Source organism: Mustela nivalis (assembly GCF_964662115.1).
Source record: "Mustela nivalis genome assembly, chromosome: 13".
Lineage (NCBI taxonomy): Eukaryota > Metazoa > Chordata > Mammalia > Carnivora > Mustelidae > Mustela > Mustela nivalis.
The window spans coordinates 56,155,082-56,178,452 of record NC_139032.1 but is presented as its reverse complement, the minus strand read 5'-3'; the positions used below and the strand labels follow the sequence as shown (position 1 = coordinate 56,178,452).

The 23,371-nt window shown below is 40.6% G+C and overlaps 1 protein-coding gene across 2 annotated transcripts; it reads right to left on the bottom strand.

Moving 5' to 3' along the window:
* Positions 1 to 16,774: 16,774 nt before the first annotated feature.
* On the bottom strand, positions 16,775 to 19,007 carry TMEM215 (transmembrane protein 215). Of its 2 annotated transcripts, none has more exons than XM_082695090.1 (2): positions 18,817 to 19,007; positions 16,775 to 18,522 (listed from the first exon to the last, which is right to left on the bottom strand). In XM_082695090.1, exon 2 carries the CDS (start codon positions 18,462 to 18,464, stop codon positions 17,760 to 17,762), a length of 705 nt encoding a protein of 234 aa, XP_082551216.1. In that variant the 5' UTR covers positions 18,465 to 18,522; positions 18,817 to 19,007; the 3' UTR covers positions 16,775 to 17,759. The 2 variants fall into 2 exon arrangements, with proteins under 2 accessions (XP_082551216.1, XP_082551215.1); XM_082695089.1 differs by lacking the exon at positions 18,817 to 19,007 and adding an exon at positions 18,670 to 18,802 and having other exon boundaries at positions 17,129 to 18,522.
* Positions 19,008 to 23,371: the final 4,364 nt, after the last annotated feature.

Here is a 23,371-nt window from a genome sequence, read left to right as displayed (position 1 = left end):
AGCCACCCAGGCGCCCCAATTAATTTGTTTTTTAGAACAGTTTTAGGTTCACAGCAAAATTGAGAAGGTATACAAATTTCCCATATATCTCCTCCCCTACACATACATAACCTCCCCCATTATCAACATTCCCCACAAGAGTGGTACACTTGTTACAGTTGATGAACCTACACTGAAACATTATTATTACCCAGAGTCCATAGTTTACTTTAGGATTCACTTTTGCTGTTGTACCTTCTATGGGTTCAGACAAATGTATAATGACATGTATCTGTCATTAAAGCATCATTGAAGCTTTATTGCCCTATAATTTCATTGAGTAGTTTCATTGTCCCATACAGTATATAGCCTTTTTAGAATTACTTCTTTCACTTTGTGATGTGCACTTAAGATTCTTCTATGTCTTTTTATGGTATGATAGCTCATTCTTTTTAGCACTAAATAATATGCCATAGTCTGGATGTATCACAGTTAATTTAACCAGTCACCTACTGGAGGACATTGTGGCTGCCAAGTTTTGGCAGTTAGGAATAAAGTTGCTGCAAACATTTGTGTGTGGGTCTTAGGGTCATATATTTTCAACTCTTTTGGGTAAATACCAAGGAGTATGATATAGTAAGAGTATGTGAGTTTTGTAGGACATTCCCAAACTATTTTCCAAAGTGACTTTATCATTTTGAATTTCTACCAGCAATGAATGAGAGTTTCTATTGCTCCATACCCTTCTCAGCATTTGATGTTGTCAATGTTTGAGATTTTGTTTTAGATTTTTGATAAGGATGCAGTGGTATCTCACTGCTTTAATTTGCAATTTTCTAATGACATGATATAGAGCATCTTTTCATATAGTTATTTGCCATCTGTGTATCTTCTTTGGTGAAGAGTCTGTTAAGGTCTTTGGCCCCATTTAAGAAATTTTATAAAAAGTTTTCCAGTTTTCTTGAGATATAATTAACATATAACATTGTGTAAGTTTAAGCTGTACAACCTGATGATTTAATATGTATATGTTATAAAATCATTACCACAAAAAGATAATGAACATATCTATCATTCACATGGTACCTTTTATTTGTTGTTGTAGTGAAAACTTTTAAGTTTCATCTTATAACTGGACGTATCCAGTTATAAGGATACTGGATGTATCCTTTGACCATTTTTATCCATTTTCCCCACCCTTTGCAACTGGCAACCACCAATCTACTCTGTTTCTATGAGTCTATTCTTTTAGATTCTACATATAAGTGATATCATACAATATTTGTCTTTCTCTGACTTATTTCATTTAGCATAATGCTTTCTAGGTTCATCCATGTTATCTCAGGTGAGGATTTCCTTCTTTTTTAATGGCTGAACAGCATTCTATTGTGTGTATATATGTGTGTGTGTGTTTAATTCATTTACGCATTGATGCACACTTACGTTGCTTTCATGTCTGGCTATTACGAATAATGCTGCAAAGAGCACAAGAGTGCATATATGTCTTTGAGATAGTAACTTCATTTCCTTTAGATATATTGTTGGATCATGTGGTAATTCTATTTTTAATTTTTTTGAGGAGCCTCCATACTGTTTACTGTAGTGGCTGTACCAATTTACATTCCCACCAATAGTGCACCAGGGTTTCTTTTACTTCACATACTCACGAGCCCTTATCTCTTGTCTTTTTGATAATAGTCATCCTAACAGCCACTATGGTAAACAGTATGGAGGCTCCTCAAAAAATTAAATTTCTGCATAGCCAACTATGTCATCTGTGAGCAAAGACAGTTATATTTCTTCCTGTTCAATCAGTATACCTTTTATTTCCTTTTCTTGTCTTATTGCATTAGCTAAGACAATATTGAAAAGGAGTGGTACAAGAGAATGGAATATCCCTGCCTTTTTCCTGATCTTAGCATGAAAGTTTCTACTTTCTAACCACTAATGACAGTAGGATGTTAGTTGTATAATGTTAGCTGTAGATTTTTTGTAAATGTTCTTTATCAAGCTAAGGAAGTTCCCTTCTATTTCCTGCTTGCTTGGAATTTTTATCATGAATGGATGTTGGATTTTCTCAATGCTTTTTATGTACCTTTTAATATGTTCATCTGATTTTTTTTCTTTAGCCTATTGATATGAAGGATTATATTAATTGTTTTTTAAATGTCGAAGCAACCGTGCATACCTAGTATAAATCCCACTTTGTTGTATTGTGCAACTCTTTTTATATATTATTGAATTAAATTTGCTGATATTTTGTCAAGATTTTTGCATCTATGTTCATGAGAAATATTTGTCTGTAGTTATCTTTCCTTTTGAAGTCTTTCTCTGGTTTTGGTATCAGAGTAATTATGAGTCATAGAATGATTTAGGAAAAACTCCCTCTGCTTCCATCTTCAGAAAGAGATTGTGGAGAACTGGTGTAATTCCTTTCCTAAATGTTGGGAAGAACTTATCATTGAGCCCATATGGGTCTGGTGCTTTCAGTTTTAGAAGGTTATTAATAATTGGTTCAATTTTTTTTAAAGATTTTATTTATTTATTCGACAGACAGAGATCACAAGTAGGCAGAAAGGCAGGCCAAGAGAGAGGAGGAAGCAGTCTCCCTGCTGAGCAGAGAGCCCAATGCGGGGCTCGATCCCAGGACCCCGGGATCATGACCTGAGCCGAAGGCAGAGGCTTTAACCCACTGAGCCACCCAGGTGCCCCAATAATTTGTTCAATTTTTTAAATAGATACTAGCCTATTGAGAGTGCCTATTTCTTCTTATGTGAGTTTTGGCAAATTGTGTTTTTCAAGGAATTGGTACTTTTCATCCAAGTTATCAAATTTGTAAGCATAGAGTTATTTGTGGTATTCCTTTATTATTCTCTGAAAGCTCATGGGATCTGTAGTGATATCCCTTCTTTCACATCTGATATTTTCTCCTTGCTGGATCTGCCCATTTTTGATAGAAAGGTATTGATGTCTCCAACTATTTCTCCTTGCAGTCCAAATAGTTTTTAACTCATGTATTTTGACACTATTTTGTTAGGTGCATACACATCAAAGATTTTTATATCTTCTTGGTGAATTGACCCCTTTATCATTATAGAATGTCTCTCTGTCTTAGTCAATATGGGCTGCCATAACAAAATACCATAGACCAGTTGGCTTAAACAACAGACATTTGTTTTCTCACAGTTTTGACATTGCAAGTCTGAGATGTGTGCCAGCATGGTCAGTTTCTGGTGGGGCCTCTCTTCCTCATTTGTAGGTGGCTGCCATCTCATTGGGTGCTCACTTGCTCTCTTCTTTGGGGACACTTCGAGAAAGAGAGAATATGTTACTATAAGTGACAAAAGCAATGCAAAATAAACAGGCTTCTGGAATTAGCAACACATATCCAGTGAGATTGCAAAATTGCTATGGACAGTGGTTGCTTTGTATCTTTCACTGACCCCCCCCCATTCTTCTTCTTCTTCTTCTTCTTCTTCTTCTTTAAAGTAGTGTTTAAAGAGATACAGCAAGAGAGGGAACACTAGCAGATGGAGTGGGAGAGGGAGAAGCAGACTTCCCACTGAGCAGGGAGCCCGATGTTGGACTCGATCTCAGGACCTTGGGATCATGAAGTGATCTGAAGGCAGGTGCTTAACCAGCTGAGCCACCCAGGTGCCCCATTCCTCTACTTTTAATCTACTTTGTATTTATAGTGGATTTCTTTTATAGCTAGCATATGGTTGAGTCTTATTTTTTGATCCACTTTGACTATCTCTGTCTTTTAATTGGTGTGTTTATACCATTGTTTAAAGTGCCCATTGATATAGTTGGATTAATATCTGCCATATTTGTTACTGTTTTTTTTTTTTAAGATTTTATTTATTTATTTGACAGACAGAGATCACATGTAGGCAGAGAGGCAGGCAGAGAGAGAGAAGGAAGCAGGCTCTCTGCCGAGCAGAGATCCTGATGCGGGGCTCGATCCCAGGACCCTGGGATCATGACCCTAGCCAAAGACAGAGGCTTTAACCCACTGAGCCACCCAGGCACCCCTGTTACTGTTTTCTATTTGTTGCTCTGTTCTTTGTTCCTGATTTTGTCTTCCATTCTTTTTCTGCCATCTGTGGTTTTAACTGAGCATTTCATATGATTCCATTTTTTCCCTCTGTTCCATTATTAGCATATTGGTTATACATTAAAAAAAAATCTTTTGTAGTGGTTGCCCTAATGTTTGCAATACACATTTGCAACTTATCCAAGTCTACTTTCCAATAACAGTATACTACTTCACTAGCAGTGTAAGTATCTTATAACAAAATAACAAAATATTTCTAATTTCTCTCTCCTGTCCTATGTATCACTGCTGTCATTCATTTTACTTAAACAAAAGTTATAGTCATCAAGTACATTGATGGTATTATTATTTTTTTGTTGTTTTTGTTGCTTTTATTAGGGCTCGAACTCACAGCCCTGAGACCCAGACCTGAGCCAAGTCAGATCCTCAACTGGCTGAGCCACCCAGGTACCCTGATATTATTATTTTGAACAAATTATCATTTGTTAGATCAGTTAAGAGTAAGAAAAAGAAGTTTTTATTTTATCTTTACTTATTCCTTCTCTAATGCTCTTCCTTTCTTTATGGAGATCCAAGTTCCTTTTATGTATATCTAAGTTCCTGACCAAGTTCCTAATAATTTTCTTTCCCTCTGGAGAACTTCTTTTAACATTTCTTGCAAAGCAAGATGCCTTTTAGGACCATCTTCCAAATCAACTACTTGTACTCAAATACTTGGCTCGGAGTCTTCTTCTAGGGGAACTCAGCTGAAGACAGTTAATTGAAAAAAATCCCGTTGGATAGAAAGGGTTAGAAGTTGCCTTTAATCCTTTAAGAATGTAGTGGAGTATAAATGACTTTTATGCAACTCAGTTTTTGTAATTTTAGTTTTGAAATAATTTCAAGCTTATGGAAAAGTTGCAAGAGCAGCACAAAAAAAATTGCCTTGTTTCCTGTGTACCCTTCAGCCAGGTTATCACTTTTGTCTTATCCTTCTTCTGAACCTTTTGGGAGTTAGAAGCAGACATGATACTCCTTTCCCCCTAAGACTTCAAAGTCTTAGCAAATCTCTAGGAATGAAAACATTCTTTTGTATGACCATAATACAATGATCAAAATCAGAAAATTAACATTGATATAATACTATTATTTCTAAACTTTATTAAGATTTTTTCTGTTTCCCCAATAATATTTAATAGCTCTCTTTCCCCTCTGATTTATTATCCCATCCAGGGTCACACATTGCATTTAGTATCATGTCTTTAGTCTCTTTTAATCCAAGACCATTTCTTAGTCTTTATCTTTTATGACTTTGACATTTTTGAAGAATACAGGCCAGTTCTTTTGTAGAATGTCCCTTAATGGATTTTTCTGATGTCTCCTCATGATTAAATTGAAGTTATTCATTTTTTGGCAGAAATACCAGCAAAACGATCATGTGTCCTTCTCACTGCATGGTATCAGGAGGAAACATTACTGGTGATATTAACTTTGATCACTGGTTGATGTGATGTCTACCAAGTTTTTCTGCTCTAAGATTGCTGTTTCTTTTTTTTAATGAATAAGGGTTTTATTAAAACATCTTGTGATAGAAAGTAGTGTTTAAAGCAAGATGGAGACATATCACAGGACAGGAACAAGCTTCAGGTGGTTCCCTCTGGCCAAATCTGGGACAATTTGAGCTTTCAAGGGTGATAGTAACATAATGTGCATAAAATAATAATCCATGAATCTGTATTTTAAAAAAATATTTTATTTATTTATTTGACAGAGATCAGAAGGAGAGGGAGAGGCGGCTCCCCACTGAGCAAGAACCCTGATGTGGGACTCAGTCCCAGGACCCTGGGATCATGACCTGAGCCGAAGGCAGATGCTCAACTGACTGAGCCACGCAGGCACCCCTCCATATTTGTTTATAAGTGAGTAAGTAAAAAAGAATAGAGGAGAAGGAAAAGTTCTTGGGGAAGAATTCCAATTGATAAAAGTAGAATAGTGAAGAAAAATGAATATTTAGGAAGACATTATAGCAATAGTTAATTCAGGCAAGGATCATCAGTGGATGTTAACATTTTCATCATTGGGTTATAATTACATTACATTAATTATATGATATTATTATAACATATTAATCAACATGTGAATGCTGAACAGAAGATTATGTCCTCCCTTGACTTTAAGTAACTAAGATCTAGTAGAGAAGGTTTATGTACCCAAATCATTACAACACAGAGAAGAAATTGATGGTGTAATACATAAAATGAAGAGGAACATGAAGCCATCTAAGAAAGAAGAGTGGGCAAAATGCACAATATGTATGATCCACTGTGGTAATATCTTTTGTATTGTCCCCCACATGCATGCCATCCCCCAACATCAGATGTTTTCAATGAGCAAGAAAACAAGCTGCTAGTCCTTTGGACTGATGAGTGAGGAGGGAGAGAGATGTTTTTAGCAGGCAGCTGCTTCTTTGGTTTCCAAGGGAAACAGTGGTAGAAGCTGCATCAGAAAAGGAGTGGGAAGGCTGTGGTTTAGCACAGATGGGTCATTTTTCTGTCAGGTGTCTATACACAAGCAGTACCTGCACTTTCTCAGCAATGTGGGGTTGTGGAGAATATTAACATGTTAGGATGTTGATAAACAACAGATTTTAATTTTTCTTTCTGAATTTCTTGGGAAAATCTTTATTCTTGGAATTTACTTTTCCCATCAACTATCAAAGCCCAAATATATTGCTCTTCCAGAGACATAGTATGATTTTTTTTTCTACATACTTCACATATATGAGTTACAGGCAGGGAAGAATGAAAGCAGCTATTGGGGTCTGTGCACTCACAGCTTGTTTAAAATAGTGCAAAAGGAAATAATAAAGTAAACCATTGTTTATTCTGGCTGGTGGGGAAGGCTTTCAAGCTCTCTAGTCAAGTCTCTATTTCAAAGTCGTCATTGGAACATGGTTCAGAAACCTGCCTCATATCCCAAAATAGCTGTGAATCTTCAGCCAACATCCTGCTGGGGAGCTCAGGAGTGGCCTGGCAAGGAGAGGAATCAACCAGGAATGGTTAGGGCAGACTGGGTCATGGTTGAATTGGCTTTTACCAGGCAGGCCAAGAGTGTAAATCCCTAGTTCAAAAAGGGCTTATCCCACTTGGGCTCTGTCATATTCCTTGCCATTAGTCAAAAAGTCTGGCTTTAGGGCACATGGTCCCTGTAAGGTCTGGAGGTAGGCAGAGAGGGTCAAGATCCCAGTTGAGTAAGTGGGGGTAAAGGACAGGGACAGGGTTCCAGTTTCATTGGGGAGGTAGGGTACACTTTCCCAAAGTAGATCCCAATCTTAGGGGTTAGACAAACAATTATTAATTTTATCAAATTATTTACTGAGTACCTATAATGTGCCATTTTTTAGATCCAAATGCGGCTGCATGGCTGGACCTACGGGTCTATACCAGACTTGCAGTTCTAAAACCAATTGATAGCACATGTAGTGGTGAAGAAGCAACCAGGAACCCGCACCACTGGCATCACCTGAGAATTTCACAGAAATGTAAATTCTATTGAATCAGAAACTCTGCGGGTGAGTTCCAGCAATCTGTATTTTAACAGGCTCCATAGGTGATTCTGATGTATGCTAGAATTTGAGAACCACTGGACTACCTTGATGATATTTGCTCAGATCTTGGAATGAAATCAAGCCATTGGGGTCAAGCCATATGGGAGTGGGACTCGGGAAGGCAGGGATTCCAATTTCCCAAGGGTTTCTGTTTCCATAACAGATTACTTCTGCATCATAAAGCTTCTTAGAACTCTTATAAACGTTCTTCACCAATATCTGGTATCTAGGATCAATTTAATTTTTAAGCTGAAGGCAGGACCTGGCAATTTTTTTTTTTTTGGTGGGCAGCAAAGTTTATTGACCGGTAGTTTATTGAGTGATAGTACAAATCTCTCAAAGAGGGAGGGGACCTGTGAGGGTTACCCCTGGAAACCTTTTTTTTTTTTTTTAAGATTTTATTTATTTATTTGACAAACAGAGATCACAAGGAGGCAGAGACACAGGCAGAGAGAGAAGAGGAAGCAGGCTCCCTGCTGAACAGAGAGCCCGATGCGGGGCTCGATCCCAGGACCCTGGGATCATGACCTGAGCCGAAGGCAGAGGCTTTAACCCACTGAGCCACCCAGGCGCCCCACCCCTGGAAACCTTTTTTGAGGTGACCTGGACACCTGGGAAATTAACATCTAGAGGTAAAATTGTCTGGCAGATACATCTTTGCCCTGATCTCCCAAATTGTCCCTGCTAAGGGAGGAGCAGTCTGTTAGAAGACTGCTCTTGGGTGAGTGGCAGGGGCCTAGAACATGAGGGTAATTCTGGGGATTATGTAACTTCCCTCCCTTCCCTTTGACTCTTCATATTGATTTCTGGAAAATTGTCTTCTTTGTCATGATTAGTGTGCTTCTAGATTTAGAGGTGAGGGCAAGATTTTTCAATGCTAGTACTAAGGGAAGCCCCATGGAATGTTGCATATTCAGTTCCCTTCTTATATGTCACAGAGCATGTGAATAAATGGCTTTATGGAATTACAAATTCAATAATTCAACAAGTACTTATTTGATGCCCGCTTTGTACTTGGTCTTGTTCTGAGTGTTGGGGATATAGGCTGTAAAGAAATATGTTTATCTTGGTTTAACCCAGTAATTCTCAAACTTAGTAAAATCTTTTATTGTATAACATACATTTACCTATCAAGGAGCTAATGGACATGTATCTGATACATGTATCTGTGCTGGATTAGATGTGTCTGTGCAAGGGATCTGAGTTTCAGGCAGCTGAAGTAAGGAAGAAATTAGGGACATTTTGAAACACAGAAAATATTGACAGTAGAGATGTAAATCTGGTTAACGTCACAGTCATTGTTGGGTAATCCCATGCTGGAAAAAATTTTCCCGTATGTCAACCTATCTCTAATAATTATAAGTGTCACAGAGATGGTGATTTTAGAAGCTATTTATATCAGTTATTTTCACGTAAGAGCTCCAAGTTCTTTTGGTGCATGTAAAGCAAAACAAATGTTTGAAATGTGGACTGCTTGGTTTGATTGGCTATTTGTCTCCAAGTGAAAGAAACCTGGTTCTGAAATGCAAACAAATCAACCAGTTGCTTACTGAATCAATTCTTCTTCTTCTTCTTTTTTTTTTTTTTTTAAAGATTTTATTTATTTATTTGACAGAGAGAGAGATCACAAGTAGGCAGAGAGGCAGGCAGAGAGAGAGAGGAGGAAGCAGGCTCCCCGCTGAGCAGAGAGCTCGATGCAGGACTCAATCCCAGGACCCTGAGATCATGACCTGAGCCGAAGGCAGCGGCTTAACCCACTGAGCCACCCAGGTGCCCTGAATCAATTCTTCTTAAAGTAGAATTTGGTTAAACCTACAAACCTTAGTCAAGATGAGTCTAATCTTCCTTCCTTATGGTTGTGCTGGAGATAAGCAGGGTGGTCAGGCCTTCTTTTTCTGTGTAACGAAGCCTTAAATGTAGTGGTGGGGAGAGGCCTAAGCCAATGCCTGGCCCTCTCTTCCTGGCCATCTCTCTAGCCATCTAATATTTGTTTTGTTTTGTTTTGTTTTGTGTTTCTCCAAATAAACATGTGTCATGCTTTCTCTTCCTTCCTGGCCTTCATAAACACTGTTTTCTTGGCTTAGAACTCTTTCTCCCCTTTTTGTCAGCTACTTCCTATGCATTTTTCAGGTCTCCTATCAGACATTTTCCCCCATGACTCTGTGATATTGTGATTTATATGAAGGAATGCATATTTGGTCTTTGCCCAGTTTCTTGCATATAGGTCCTAAAATTGTAGAAATTTCCTAAGTGATGACTACCATAAAGATATCTTTTGTTATGTCAATGAGGTGACTTTTGGAAAGCCCCTGGGTCACCAGATGGGTGCTGGTTGCCAAGGGAATCAACATTGTGATTAGAGGATTGGAACTTTCAGTCTCACCCCTTGACCTCTTGGGAGAGGAGAGAGGCTGGCAATTGAATCAATCACCGATGACTGATCATTTAATCAATCACACCTATGTGATGAAGCTTCCAAAAAACCCCAGAAGAATGGATCAGAGAATTTCTGGGTTGGTGAACAGGTGGAGATTCAGTAAGAGTGGTGTAATCTGAGAGGTATGGAAGCTCTGTGCTCTCTTCTATACCTTGTTCTGTGCATCTCTCCCATTGGGCTGTTATTGAGTTATATCCTTTTATAATAAACCAGTAATCTAGTGAGTAAAATGTTTCTCTGAATTTGGGGCACCTGGGTGGCTCAGTCATTAAGTGTCTGCCTTCAGCTCAGGTCATGATCACAGAGTCCTAGGATCGAGCCCCATATTGGGCTCCCTGCTCAGTGGGAAGACTGCTTCTCCCTCTCCCTCTACCTGCTATTCTGCCTGCTTGTGCATGTTCTTTCTCTCTATGTCAAATAAGTAAATAAAGAAACCTTTTAAAAAAATTTCTCTGAGTTCTGTAAGCCATTCTAACTAATTAATCAAAGCTGAGGAGAGGGTTATTGGAATATTTATTTATTTATTTTAAAGATTTTATTTATTTGAGAGAGAGCGAGCATGAGTTGGGGGAGAGGAAGAGGAGGAGAGAGGAGCAGACCCCCTGCTGAACAGGGAGCCCTATGCTGGGCTAGATCCCAGGACCCTGGGATCACAACCTGAGCAGAAGGTAGATGCTTAAGTATACTTTGCCAAGTATAGGTCGGTGGGCTGTCCCAGTCTCAGTACTGCTGCTCATATCTCACATCCTGTTTTTTCAGTGGGACATTTTTTTAAATTTGTGAATTTAAAATGATTCAATTTTGAAAACTTTGGCCAATAGTATTCACTTACACTCTTTTAACTTTCTAGTTTTTTTTTTCAAGATTTTATTTATTTATTTGACAGACAGAGATCACAAGTAGGCAGAGAAGCAGGCAGAGAGAGGAGGATGCAGGCTCCCTGCTGAGCAGAGAGCCCGTTATGGGGCTTGATCTCAGGACCCTGGGATCATGACCTGAGCCAAGGGCAGAGGCTTTAACCCACTGAGCAACCCAGGCGCCCCAACTTTCTAGTTTTGATTGTAGTTTTTAGTCTATTGAGTAATTCCTTTTTTTTTAATTGAGTAATTCTTAAGTGAGTTTGATCTTATATATTGGAGGCTAATTTATATTCCTTTTTGACTCCCATCCAGCAGGATAGTTTTAGCTACATTTGGCCCTTATTAGGATACACTTAAGTTGTTTATTTTTCTTTTCTTGGCCATTAAAAATGTATCAAAATTCTCTAGCATTTCCCTTTTACTCTTTTAATTTTTAAAATATTTTTCTATCTGGTTTGTCCTCTTAGTCCATTTTCCAGCACTTGCTGCTCAGTTTGAGATAAAAAGTGGTGATGGCAGGGGAGGAGGTCACCACAATGACTGGCTTAATGAGGGATTGTTGGCTCTTCTTCCTGTGCTGACAATTCCACACTGACACATTTTCCCTTTGCTATCCCCTTCCCCACCCATACTCAAACAAGGTGCTTCCTGCTATTGTTGAAGGAGAACTTGATAGTTGCCATGGTCAAGAAAAAGAGTTACTCAAATTAAATGCCACTTTCACTCAGTCTGATAGTTTGGGAAATTTACAGGACCACTTACATGAGCCTGAAGTTTAAGACAGGACTCAAATACTACTCGGGAGAATTGCTGAGCAGTGCCCTCATCTTGTTCCAGAACAAGCCAGAGCCTTCTCTGAACCACAAACCATTCTCCGAGCATCTCACAGATGTTGGGGAGAAGAGCTTCACTGGGGGTGGGAGGTGAGTGTCTACCACTCAGCCCCCTGAGAGCCTCCTGAGGGAATACACAGGTGGCCTGGAGAGTCCTGTTTAGGATTATCGGATGGAAGCGTAGCGGAAGGATAATAGGCAGGCTGGCAAATTATATTCTGTTGACCTACTTACAGGTTAACCTGAGTACACTGATTTATCTACTTTCTGGTTAGGAATTCAAAAGCTTGGTTGTCAAGCGCTTCTAGAACCACCAGTTTTTGTTGCATGTGTGGTATGGTCACTGACTCATGGAGGGAGGCAAGGAGTAGGAGGTAGGTCAGTCATGGAGGGAGGAGAAAATATTCTGGAATGGTTTCTTTCTTTCTTCTCCTTGTTATGTAAGATGCGGTTTCCCCGAAGAAACAATATGCTAAATAACAGTTAGGGTCCCAACCCACAGAAGCCTATTTTAACCCACGTTTTTGCTGACTATATTCAATTTAATTTAGTTCAAATCAAGAAGGTAGATTTTTTTTCCTGCGAGAAAGCGGAAAAAGGAAGGCTGTGAGAGTGACCCAAGTGGTGCAATTTAGAGTTTTCACTGAGTAAGGCAGAGTGTGTGTGTGTTTGGGAGGGGGGAGCCCGCAGTGGGAGGGTGAATAAAACATGGCGTCTGCCCTCAGAGAGTTCACAGTGCAGTTAGCGAGACAGACACACCCCCGGCTAATACGTGTGATGATAATGGTGAAGGTGTTGTCCGGCCAGACAATAGTAGAAGTAGTATTCGTTCCAAGGGGGAAGATCTAAGACTGTGGAAGACGTGGCAGCTGCCCCCTGAAGGACATTAGGGCCTTAACCAGCAGAGGGGTGAAGACAGGGTGGACGTGTGAGGCAGAGAAAATGATGGGGTGAAGGCTCAGGGTGGTGAGCTGCAGGGCACAGCCGAAGAGCTGCTGCAGGGGATGGAGAGGATGTGGAAGAGCACAGGGGCAGGCGGGCCTTTCTGAATCGGTGTGATGGTCTAACCACTCACAGAGAAGGTATGCCCATACTTTTTGTGTTGAATTACGGGCAGTTGATGTTCAAAAGCCCATTTTTTTTTTCCCAAACCAGTGTGGTCTGGCCTCGGACTGAGGGGTTGTCTCATATGTAATCATTTATTACCATAAAGAATAAGAAAGTGATGAACTGCAAAGATACTTGTTATATTTAACTTTCTTGGGATAGATTTGTCCAAGAGACGTTTAAGTCGCGTTACGCCCTGTTCTATAACCGGCCCATTCTGTCACACTTTCCTTTGTTATGGCTAAAGCATGTAAAGCCTTGTGTTGTCATGGAGAATACCAGGTCTGCAGGTTGTAACATGCAGTCAGGTGGAGGAATAAAGGGAAAGACAGAGAAAAGATCTCTATGAAGGATCAGGCCCAGGAATAATTTGTAAAAGATGGTAGACTTCTGATATCAATGTCTACCTTATTTGTATCCGGACAGCGGCACGTATAAACTTTTTTCTTTGAGGTGTTCATGAGATAAGGAGCCTGTGGTAGGTGGTGAGAAATCAAGGACATGACTCAGTGGGGTTTATAGGATTTCATGTTCTCTGGACGAGAGGCTGAATGGAATTCAGTTCTTTATTGAGATATCTGGTTGAGCTGAGCATTTGTGCATAATTCCATCTGCAGTTCATTTTTTCCACTGAGGGAAGAAACAGAAAACTCATGGGTAGATTCTGCTGAATTCCTGAAATTCCAGTTCATTTGTAAGTCATTAATAGGTAACAGTATACACACATATTAAATATATAATAAAATAGTGAGATACTTTAAGAATGTGCTTTTGCAATATCACAAAGTAATTATTGTCTACATCTATTTTTCATTTTGCTTGTTCAACATTATGCTCTTAAAAATTGACACCACTGTAAATTGATTTTGAGATATACACTAGTGGTATCTTAACTGGGGAACTGTTCCACCTCACTCTTAAAAACACAGACTCCATCTCACCTTATTCTTAAAAATACTGGCTCTGGTCCCAAAGGGCGTACCTTTTTGAGAAGCATTATTTTGTCTCTTACTCTATGTCTTGTCATAAATCAAGAGAAAACCAATAATGTCAAGTGTTTGATCCATTTACACATTTCTTCCCCTTTACTGTCATCTATAAGGAGACAGCTTTTTGATTATAAATAATCACCTCTCTGGGCAAATGACAAATAATGTAGCTGTGTTACCGACAATAGAAAAAAAAGCTATGCAAAAATCATCCATAAGACATGTTATCTGACTAGCAATAAGGAAGGCATGTTAAATTATGGTACCTCTCAAAAATGGCGTATTACACGATTGTTAAATGGTAATCAGGAACACTGCGTAGAAACATGAAAACATACTTAGCATATAAATAAGAGAGAAAGGAAAACCACACAATTATAATATTTAAGGTGCATGTGGGGGAGTCCTGAAGGATGATATGCTAAAATGGAAATGCAGTAGTTCTGTAAGGAGAGTGGGGCTGTGGGTTTTCAAAAAAATTTTCTTTAATGTTATAAAGTAGTAACAGTGAATTTACCAAGTAAATGATACTACAGATGCAGAGTGGAGATGTTAATAGATAAATAGAGGTTTGATATTACAAAAGAGAAAAGCGTTTAAGAGGATGAATCTTCCTTCCCTACATGTGTCAGCTAAGTGTATATTAAGAGCCCAGAGTACTGAAAACATTTCCAAAGGACCTGATTAGTAGGGTTTGGAAGTGAGTCTGAACTTAAATATATATGGATTTTGTTCGCCCTGATTGTAACAGAAACTAAATCTTGAAACAGTTTTCTACATATGTTCTAGCATGGGAATCTTGGCTGAATTCACACTTTAACATCAAAAAGCAGTTTGGAGAAAGACTCCATGAGCACAATAGATAGGAATATTGAACAAGAAAAAGTCAATAGAAATAATTTCAAAAATGAGATGCCTATTTAAAATCAAGTTGAAATGACTATTTGGATTAGTAGCAAGTAAAAAGAAATAACTAGTTTGTTTTATGTCTGTCTCAAAGTGCTTAATGTATACAGGGAATAGTCCTCCTGTCTATTATGTTAATATTTGCTACATCTGTTGACTAGCATGAGCTGCTGTTTTCCTCTAACAAGCTCACTCATGTTTTTCACTTTGTTTTCCTTCTCTTCCACCTCTGTTCAACAGAATGGCTGCCTTCCCCTGAATAGCACTAAATGTTTCCCCAACCACTGAGTGTTGATTTGGGGCACTAGGCTACCTTCCTATATATTAGGAAGGGATTACCTAATATAAGATTTTTTTAAAAATTCACACACACAATCACATGTTTTATTCTTTCTGGTCAAAGTTAAGCCACGCAGTCAACATTTGCAAACCATTATTTTAGCACTGCAGAAAATTCCCTCAAGAGCAGATTTAGATACCTTAAGTATCTTAAGTAGGTGGACGGAAGAAGAAGAACAAAGTAAGTGGCTTCTGAAATAGAACTTGAAAGTGTGATGAAATATCTTAGATTTCTAAACTATTAATTAACTTTGGATTTGGACATTGAGGTGTGTGTGTGTCTGTGTGTGTGTGTGTGTGAGAGAGAGAGAGAGAGAGAGATATCTCAAGGGGGTTGAACTAATTCCAAGAAATCAAAAAGCAACTTTTCCACACCTAAACCATACTTAACACTGCAAGCATCTCTTTTCAGACCCTGTATAGGATTTGCTGAGTCTTTGTGAACATCTCTCTTTGCTGTCTGGCTATCTCTTCATCCCTGAAGATGTCCACAAATGGCAAACAGATTAGGAGGGTTTTTTTGTTGTTGTTGTTCAGATTAGAAGTTTTTATTCCTAAGAGAATAATCCAATAATTTTCACCTTCATTGAAACACGATTTTCATCTTTCAAAATGCCCCAGAGTTATTAAGGGGTATTGTGATTTTAGGAAACTATTTTCCCTCCATGCCAAGTCTAAAGTAGATTACATTTATTGCATCTAGTGGATTATTTGGGGGCTATACCAATACCAAAAAAATTTTATCCTTAATTAACATATTTATTTCCAGTAATGTATTTGGTAAATAAATAATATTTGTCAATAAAACAAATCTGCTTTCATACACCTACAAAATTATTTTGAGCAATAGTAAGAAGTTAATCCATGTCATATAATTTTTATCATAAATTTCATAACTTTGGCATGCATTTTGTTATATCTCATCCCCTGGCATTATACAAAGTGTCTTTGACATGATGCCATAGAATATTCAAACCGGGAATGAACGATAGACATACTCTAGTGTAAGTCAGTCCCACTCCTCCCTGATTTCTGAAGAGTGAGAACTGAGGTACAAGAAGATAAAATTTGCTCAGGATCACACATCTCATTTTCTGACATTTAAGCCCTACTTAAAAAAAAAAAATCATACTCTTTTGATGTTGAACTTGGTTTGGAAATTGTGATTTTTAAGGGCATGATTCTTAAGACTGAATGCTACACTTAAAGACTTGCAGACTTGGATCTGAAATATACAAAAGGGGTATGGCCAGAATTTGTGTCCTCAATTCCCCCTTAGGGAAAAAGTAGCTGAAACTCTCTGATCATTAACAATAAATCATCATTCTTTGAAGGAGACAAAATATTGGATTTTCAAGATGAAATATACCATGATTTCTCTATATAATTCAATATTTCTCTTCAACAGGGACTAAATGGTATCCTGGCTGATTGCCCTCTTGTCTATTATAGTTAAGCAAGTGAAACAGAAAATACATTTTAGGATCCCTTTGTGCCTTTTTCCCTCAGCAGCAAAAAAATTAAGTATGAAATAAAACAGACCTTTGTCATGCAATGCTCACTGATTAGGTGAACTTAATAAAAACTGAGCTTTAGTTTAATCTAGTAGATTAACTTTTGTTTCATTCGTTTTTATAGTCTCTGGGAATGTTGAATAAATGTACAAATAATGACACTTCCAGAAGTTTAACCATTGCATTTTATGTAAATTCTGCATAAAGTTCAAGACTAATGTGTTGATTTCATAGTTTTCAGATTTCAAAAGGCATATAGGAATAGTTATTACCAGGACTCCCAGAAATGTTAAAGACACTTGTATACATATGTAAAACCCATTTTGACTTGATGAACACAAATTCTAATCAATGAAAATATTACATCAAGTCATTTTGCACCCGATGAGCAAATTATACATGAATGATAGCAAATATTAAAAAAAAACACTTAAGATAAAGACCCAGTAAATCAATTTAAATGAATAGTTTAAGAAGTAACATAGCCATCTAAAATTTTTAGTTTTTTACCTAGCTGGTCACACATTTATTTTACTTTATTTGAAATCTCTGATCTTGTCAGAGGATAATATCATAAAACTCAATTACATAATTCAACTCCCCTTTCTCCAAAAACCATTCCACCTAAGGAGGGAGTAGCTTTTCTGTCTTGACTTTTTTCTTTCAGCAAATAATAAGTGTGAAAAGCTTTCACTGGAAAAAATCATTTCATACAATGAAGCACTAAATTGTTTTGTCTTTCGATTTATTCCAACTGAAAGCTGTTCAGTTTCCCTATGGCAAGCCCATGTATCATTTCATGCCTGATATCTGCAGCCTACTCTAGATTTATCTTGCTTTTAGCAGGTGCTGAGTAGCACTTTCTGGGTTATTTTACAAAACATCCCTCATGGTTTAATTGTTAAAAAGCAATTGGAACTGCTTTCTCTCCTACTCACTGCCTCTTCAGTGTCCTTAACCCTCATCACCCTTCTCTAAAATGTGTCCCCAACATGCCTATTTACATGCCTTCAGGCACCCGAGGCTTGCATACCCATCACATACCAAGTCAATTTCTAACAGTCTGAAGTCTGTTGAGCAGGGCAGTTTCCTTCCCCAGGAAGCTGAGTGTAGTCACATTTCTATCAACACAGCGACTCTTGTATGCAAAGCTTAGACTATTGTCTCATGGTCCCACCTGCCTTGGCTCTGATTGATGTAACAACAGTATCTGTCATAGGGACTGTTCTGCTTGTAGGAGCAAACGATGATACTGTCCTGGGGCACAAAGAAGATGCTGTCCTCAGGCTCCGGGCAGTCAGATCTGTCCCAGGCTGAGCACTTGGCATCCAAGGCACTGTAGACAAGGGAACTGCCTGAGGGACAGTAGCCATCCAGGTATCTGGATGTCTCCTCCTGATGCCCATTCTGGACCAGGCTCTGGCGTTCTCCTTCTGTGGGTGTGGGGGTGGTGATGGAACTGGCCACAGCCACCTCTGTCTGCCCCTGGCATGGGGGCTTCCCCCTGAGGCCGGCCTTCTTAGCCAGCTCATCTGAGCTTCCCTTGCCCGATTCCAGGTCTGAAGGGGTCCGCAGCAGTTCCACCACCTCCTTGTCCTTGGGTTTCCGGAAGCAGGGCAACTTGCGGACCCATAGCAGCTCATTTTCAGGCCACTTGGTGCATCCCTCAGTTTTCCTGGCCAGGGCAATGGCTGCGATGCCTGGTAGGCAGATGGCTGGCCCGATGGCCAGGAGGGGGATGTTTCCAAGAGTCTCTCCTTTCATCCCAGAGACGGTGAACATGAAGCCAAAAACCAGAAAGACACTGACCAGGGCCACCACCAGCCCAGTCCTCGGGTTTATATCATCAGGCCGCATCTTTCACTCCATCCAGATTGGGGGCTACTTGCTGGCTAGGGAGCAGCAGTTCTCTCTTCTGTCAGAGGCAAAACCAGAGTGGGTTAAAAAGGAAAGAAAGAAAGAAAGAAAGAAAGAAAGAAAGAAAGAAAGAAAGAAAGAAAGAAAGGAAAGGAATGAAGGAAACAAGTCAATTTTCCACCCACCAAGTCTCTCTCTCTCTTACCCGTTGTCTGTCTCCACTTGTCTGTCAACCACGGTCTCTGGATCTCTATTTCTTCCTCTGTTTCTCTCTCTCTTTTTTCCTCTGTCTCTTTCTTACTGCCTCTTTCGCTTTCATATAAACATACAGAGACTGGGGTCACTGAGGTACCTGAGGTTTCCTGCTGTCTCCCAGGAGCAGGGAAAGAAGCCAGTCTGAGTCTCCTTAGAAACCTCCACAACAGCTGTCCCCTCGGCTCTCTCCCTTGTTTCTGTCAGGAAAGCCTCGCTTTCCCCACTGACTCCGCATCCAGGAGGTGGGACGTGGGAGCGCGTCTTTCTCAACAGTGCGCGTCGGTCTCCAGAGCTCTGCGAGTGGAGTGGAGGCACAGCCCAGCGCCGGGCTCTGGCGCAGAGCCCCGGGTCCTGGAGGGAGGAAGGACTTAGTCTGGGAAAGAGGGAAAGAGCAGCGCTCGGAGTCTGGCCTCGTTACATCACTTTCAGAGCAAGCTCAGAAACAAAGAAGGACGCGCGGGGGCGCGAGGGGTTCAGACCCCGGCGAGAGCCACCCGGACAGAAGTGGTTGCCCAGGGTCCAGTCGGGGTGCTTGGAGCAGCTGGGGTTCGTTCCGCCGCTGCCCAGGAGGGCTGAGCAGGACGCCTGCAACTGCCTCAGTGCCTGGGGAGAGTCTGGGGGCGCAAGGCTGTCGCTGGCCAGAGAGCGGGACTCGGGACGGTTTGCCCACGGGGCAGCCTGGGCCCCGAGTTCAGGTCCGAGGGTCAGAGAGTGCTAGCTGGAGATCTTCCTCGGGGACCTGGGCCTTTCTCCAGTTACAAATCTGGATGATGCGACCCGACTGAGAGCAGAGCTCCCGGGGGGGGGGGGGGGGGGGGGGGGGGTCTCTGACCGCGGGCCTCTCAACCGCTAGGCTCTCAGGGCTCAGAGGGCTGCACGGAATGCTCCAGGGTCCCACTGCTGGCCGACTGCTCTTGGTGCCGGCGCTGGGCGGCAGCGGTGTGCGGAACCGCTCCCGCAATCGAGTAGGTTGCGCAGCCAGAGCCCCCGGGACCGGCTCCCAGGCTGATACAGTGTTGGGGAGTGGGTATCGGGTCTTGCCCGAGACTTTAGGGAGTCACCAGAGTCTTTCCCCTCTGATCTTCCAGCTCCGGACACTGGAGGGGGTGCTTGGAGATGGGATCCTACTCCAATACTCTGGTGGCACCAGCCAGGCTGGCTAGGTCAAGGGAGAAGGGCTCTCTGACCCCATCCCCATCCCTGCATTTTGCACCTGACGTCCAGCTGGCGAGGAGAGGGAAGGGAGGGTCAGGCCAACCAGCCCACCATGCAGCTCCAGCTTTGGGCGATTCTCTCCTCCCTTGCAGAAGCTGGTGTGAAGAACCTGTTTTCTTTCCATCATAGTGGGGGATAGATTCCTTTGGCCAGAAGGGGATGACTGGTTTTGACCGCGGTTCTTCAACAAGGCTGTCCATTTAATGTAGATGGGGAGTAGTAAGGGACAAGGAGAGGCGTGTACATTCTTTCATGTCAAGGCACTGCAGTGGAAAGAACTTTGAAAGAGCTTTGACATCCAGGCCTTCCCCTGCTTAAAGAAGCTGAATGTTCTTGGACAAGTGACTTAACCTTTCTGAGAGTCAGTTGACCCAACTGCAAAATGAGAATAGTACTATCAAATGTGTGGGGAAGCATTATGAGGACTAAATAAATGTAAAGCTCTTAGCACAATGCTTGGTAAGTGGTCCTTGTTCACAAAGTGGTAGTGAACCACTATATATTCGCATAATAACTAGGTCATAATCAATATAAGGCATGAGCCAAATCATAAAGAGCCCAACTGTGAGGACTAAGCACCTTCACTTTTATCTACTAGGCAATGAGAGCCATGGAAATATTTTCAGCAGGAATGAACATAAAATCATCCCGTTTTTTTGACATGGTGACAGAAGACTAGAGGACAGGTTTCAGGGGGTAAGTGTCAAAGCAGGGAGAGCTTCTAGGACAGTTCAATCAGCTTTGGCAAGGCACACTATGGACCTGAACAATGCAGAGACTTTAGGGGTGGTTAGAAGAAAGTGAATTTAAAGGATATTTAAGGGTAAAGTCAAGGATCTTGGACCAAAGGCAGTAAGATGGTAGTAGGAGTCAAGGTTGACTCCCACATTTCTCACTCATTCAACTGAGTAGATCAGGAATCAGACTCCTGATTTTCCATATCAGCTATAGTGTGTGTGTGTGTGTGTGCGCACGCGTGCACATGTGTGTGTGTGTGTGTCCTTTGTGCTCATGCTCATTAGATAGCTGCTATATTTCTGGACATAGAATCATTATCTAGGGAAAAGGAAAGGGGAAAAGGCAAAGGGTAAAAGCGAGATGCCAGCTGTTTGAAAATTTATATCAAGAAAATAATTGTTTTCTTGACAGTCTCACCAAGTAGATAGACATCTGGTTATATCTAATTGGCCAGAGGGATGTCATACAGACGACTTCTAGATGCAAAGGAGCCTGGGAAATCACGGTTTAATTTTTACTAGATTTAGTGCCATTCTGAAAAACAATCAGGACTTTGTTAGCAAGGAGAAAAAGGAGATTGAATATTGGGGAGGCAGCTAGCAGTGTGTGTGCCATAGCTGAACATGTTTCCCTTCTTGAAAACTTCTCTTGCCCTGACTTTACCAACACCATTCTATCCCAGTTTCCCTCCTATTCTCTGGCCACTCTTTTTAAGCTCCTTTTTTTAAAACTCTTCTTTATTTTATTATTTTTTTTATTTTTACACTTGATCTTAGCCAAAAGGCCGAGAAGTGATTTTTTTTTTATTTTTAACAAAACTCTTAAATGTCAGTATTCTGCTGGTTATGTCCCTGTTACTCCCTTTTCCTGATTTCTTTCCTTGCTGTATAGTAGTTTTAAACACCAAGTGGGTAGGATGATGACTCCTAAATTTCTCTCTTTAACTTTATCCTTTTTCTTCAGTTTCAGATTTGTAATATCTGTCTGCATGGCACACAAACAATTCAAACTCAACATGACCCCAACTGCGCTCATTGGATTTCCTTCGAAGTTGCTCTTTCTCGTTTGACCCCCACTGAGAAGTTTGCAATTGTCCTCCATTCCTTTCTCTCCCTAACAACCTGCCTCCAGTAAGTCACCTAAGTCATCATAGTCTTAGTCTTACCTCCTAAATCCCTGATCTTCTCCTCTTTTGCCTGTGACCTGAGGCAAATCACTTTACCTCCCTGGGTTTTAATTTCTTATGAAATAAGGACTTTGAATGAGGAGCTAGCAGAGATCCATGTCAGCTCTATCATTCCATAGTTCTCTGACAGTCACTTCTGCAGGGCAGACTGATGTCATTGTCGTGTAGGTGGTGTGACAAAAGTGCTGGTAACCAGGTTGGATTTTAAAGAAGCATGTTGCTGAGCAGAGACCTTTGCTCTCTTATAGGAGCATCTAATTCCATTCTGACTTTTAAGACATGCTGTTTATCTACTTAAGCATTAGATAAGACCTATGCATAAAACCACAGGAAACTTCAATTACTGTTTAATTCTAAGCTTGATTCTCAAAGCAGTTCCTTCTTAGAGATAATTTCAAATGGCCTCCCCTCTCCCCCCGCTTTTTTCAGATGGTCTTTGAATAGCGAGTATACTGGTCCAAGCCCAGCAACAAAAGTGGGTGGCTGGGTGGGGGGAGACATCACTCAAAGTCACGATATTTGGCGACAGAAAAGGCATTAATTCCTTGCCCTTATAGGCTGATTGCAGTAGGATTTTAAAACCTTAAGCCGTTCTTGTAATGCTCTAAGCCTATATAGCTATGTACAAAAGCTTTTCATCAGAAGAGAATGGAAATTCAGGTTGGAATGAAGCTTTGGCATGTGGGTGTTTGAGAAGAAAATGCAGAACCTTTTATTTCTGAAATTACAGAAATCATGAGATGCTAGAGTTTGAAGATACTTTATAAAATATCTACTCTAACCCTCTTTATTATACAGATGAAATCCAGAAAGGTTGCATTTCTGCAATATTACTTGAGTATTTATTATGTGCTTGGCACTGTGCTAGGTGCTGGGGATACATGTCCAATAGGATATGTTCTGCCTTTATAGAACTCATGTTCACAGAGCAAGATATGTGTAGGATAGGATAGATTATGCTATGGCAACAAAAGTCTTCCAGACCTCAAGGGCTGTCTGCTCATCCTATGTGTCTATGATGGGGCAGCTGTGCTCTGGGATTCAGGCTGACCAGGCAGCCTCCATTTGGAACATTGCCACTCCACTGAAGACCTGGACCCTATACTGATCCTTCTCTTCAGTAGATTCTTTCTTGGGCTCCTCTAGCACATCCCTAGGCTGGTTGGGTGGCTAAGGGACCACTGTGTTTTTGAGTATAGATAAAGCTCTGATATGCAAGGTGGGGAATCTGTACTCTGCCTATCTACTCCTTCATGGTTTAGAACAGAACCAGGATGGGAAGAGAAAGGCAGCATTCACTTTATTTTTGCCTGCAGCCTCACACATGTTAGAGTTAGGCCTCGTTGAAGCTTTTAGGGAAAAGAGGGTGAAGTCCCAACTGTTTTAATAGGCCCCTAGCTATGTACAGAAAATAGACTTAAGTCAGGTCAAGGGCAGATGCAAGGAGAGCAGTTGGGATACTATTACAACTGCCCAGATGAGACATGATAGTGACTTGAACTAGGGTGATAGC

Bases quoted from the DNA above. Each gene is read 5' to 3' on its own strand.
- TMEM215 (XM_082695090.1), bottom strand. From the start codon at position 18,464: ATGCGGCCTGATGATATAAACCCGAGGACTGGGCTGGTGGTGGCCCTG.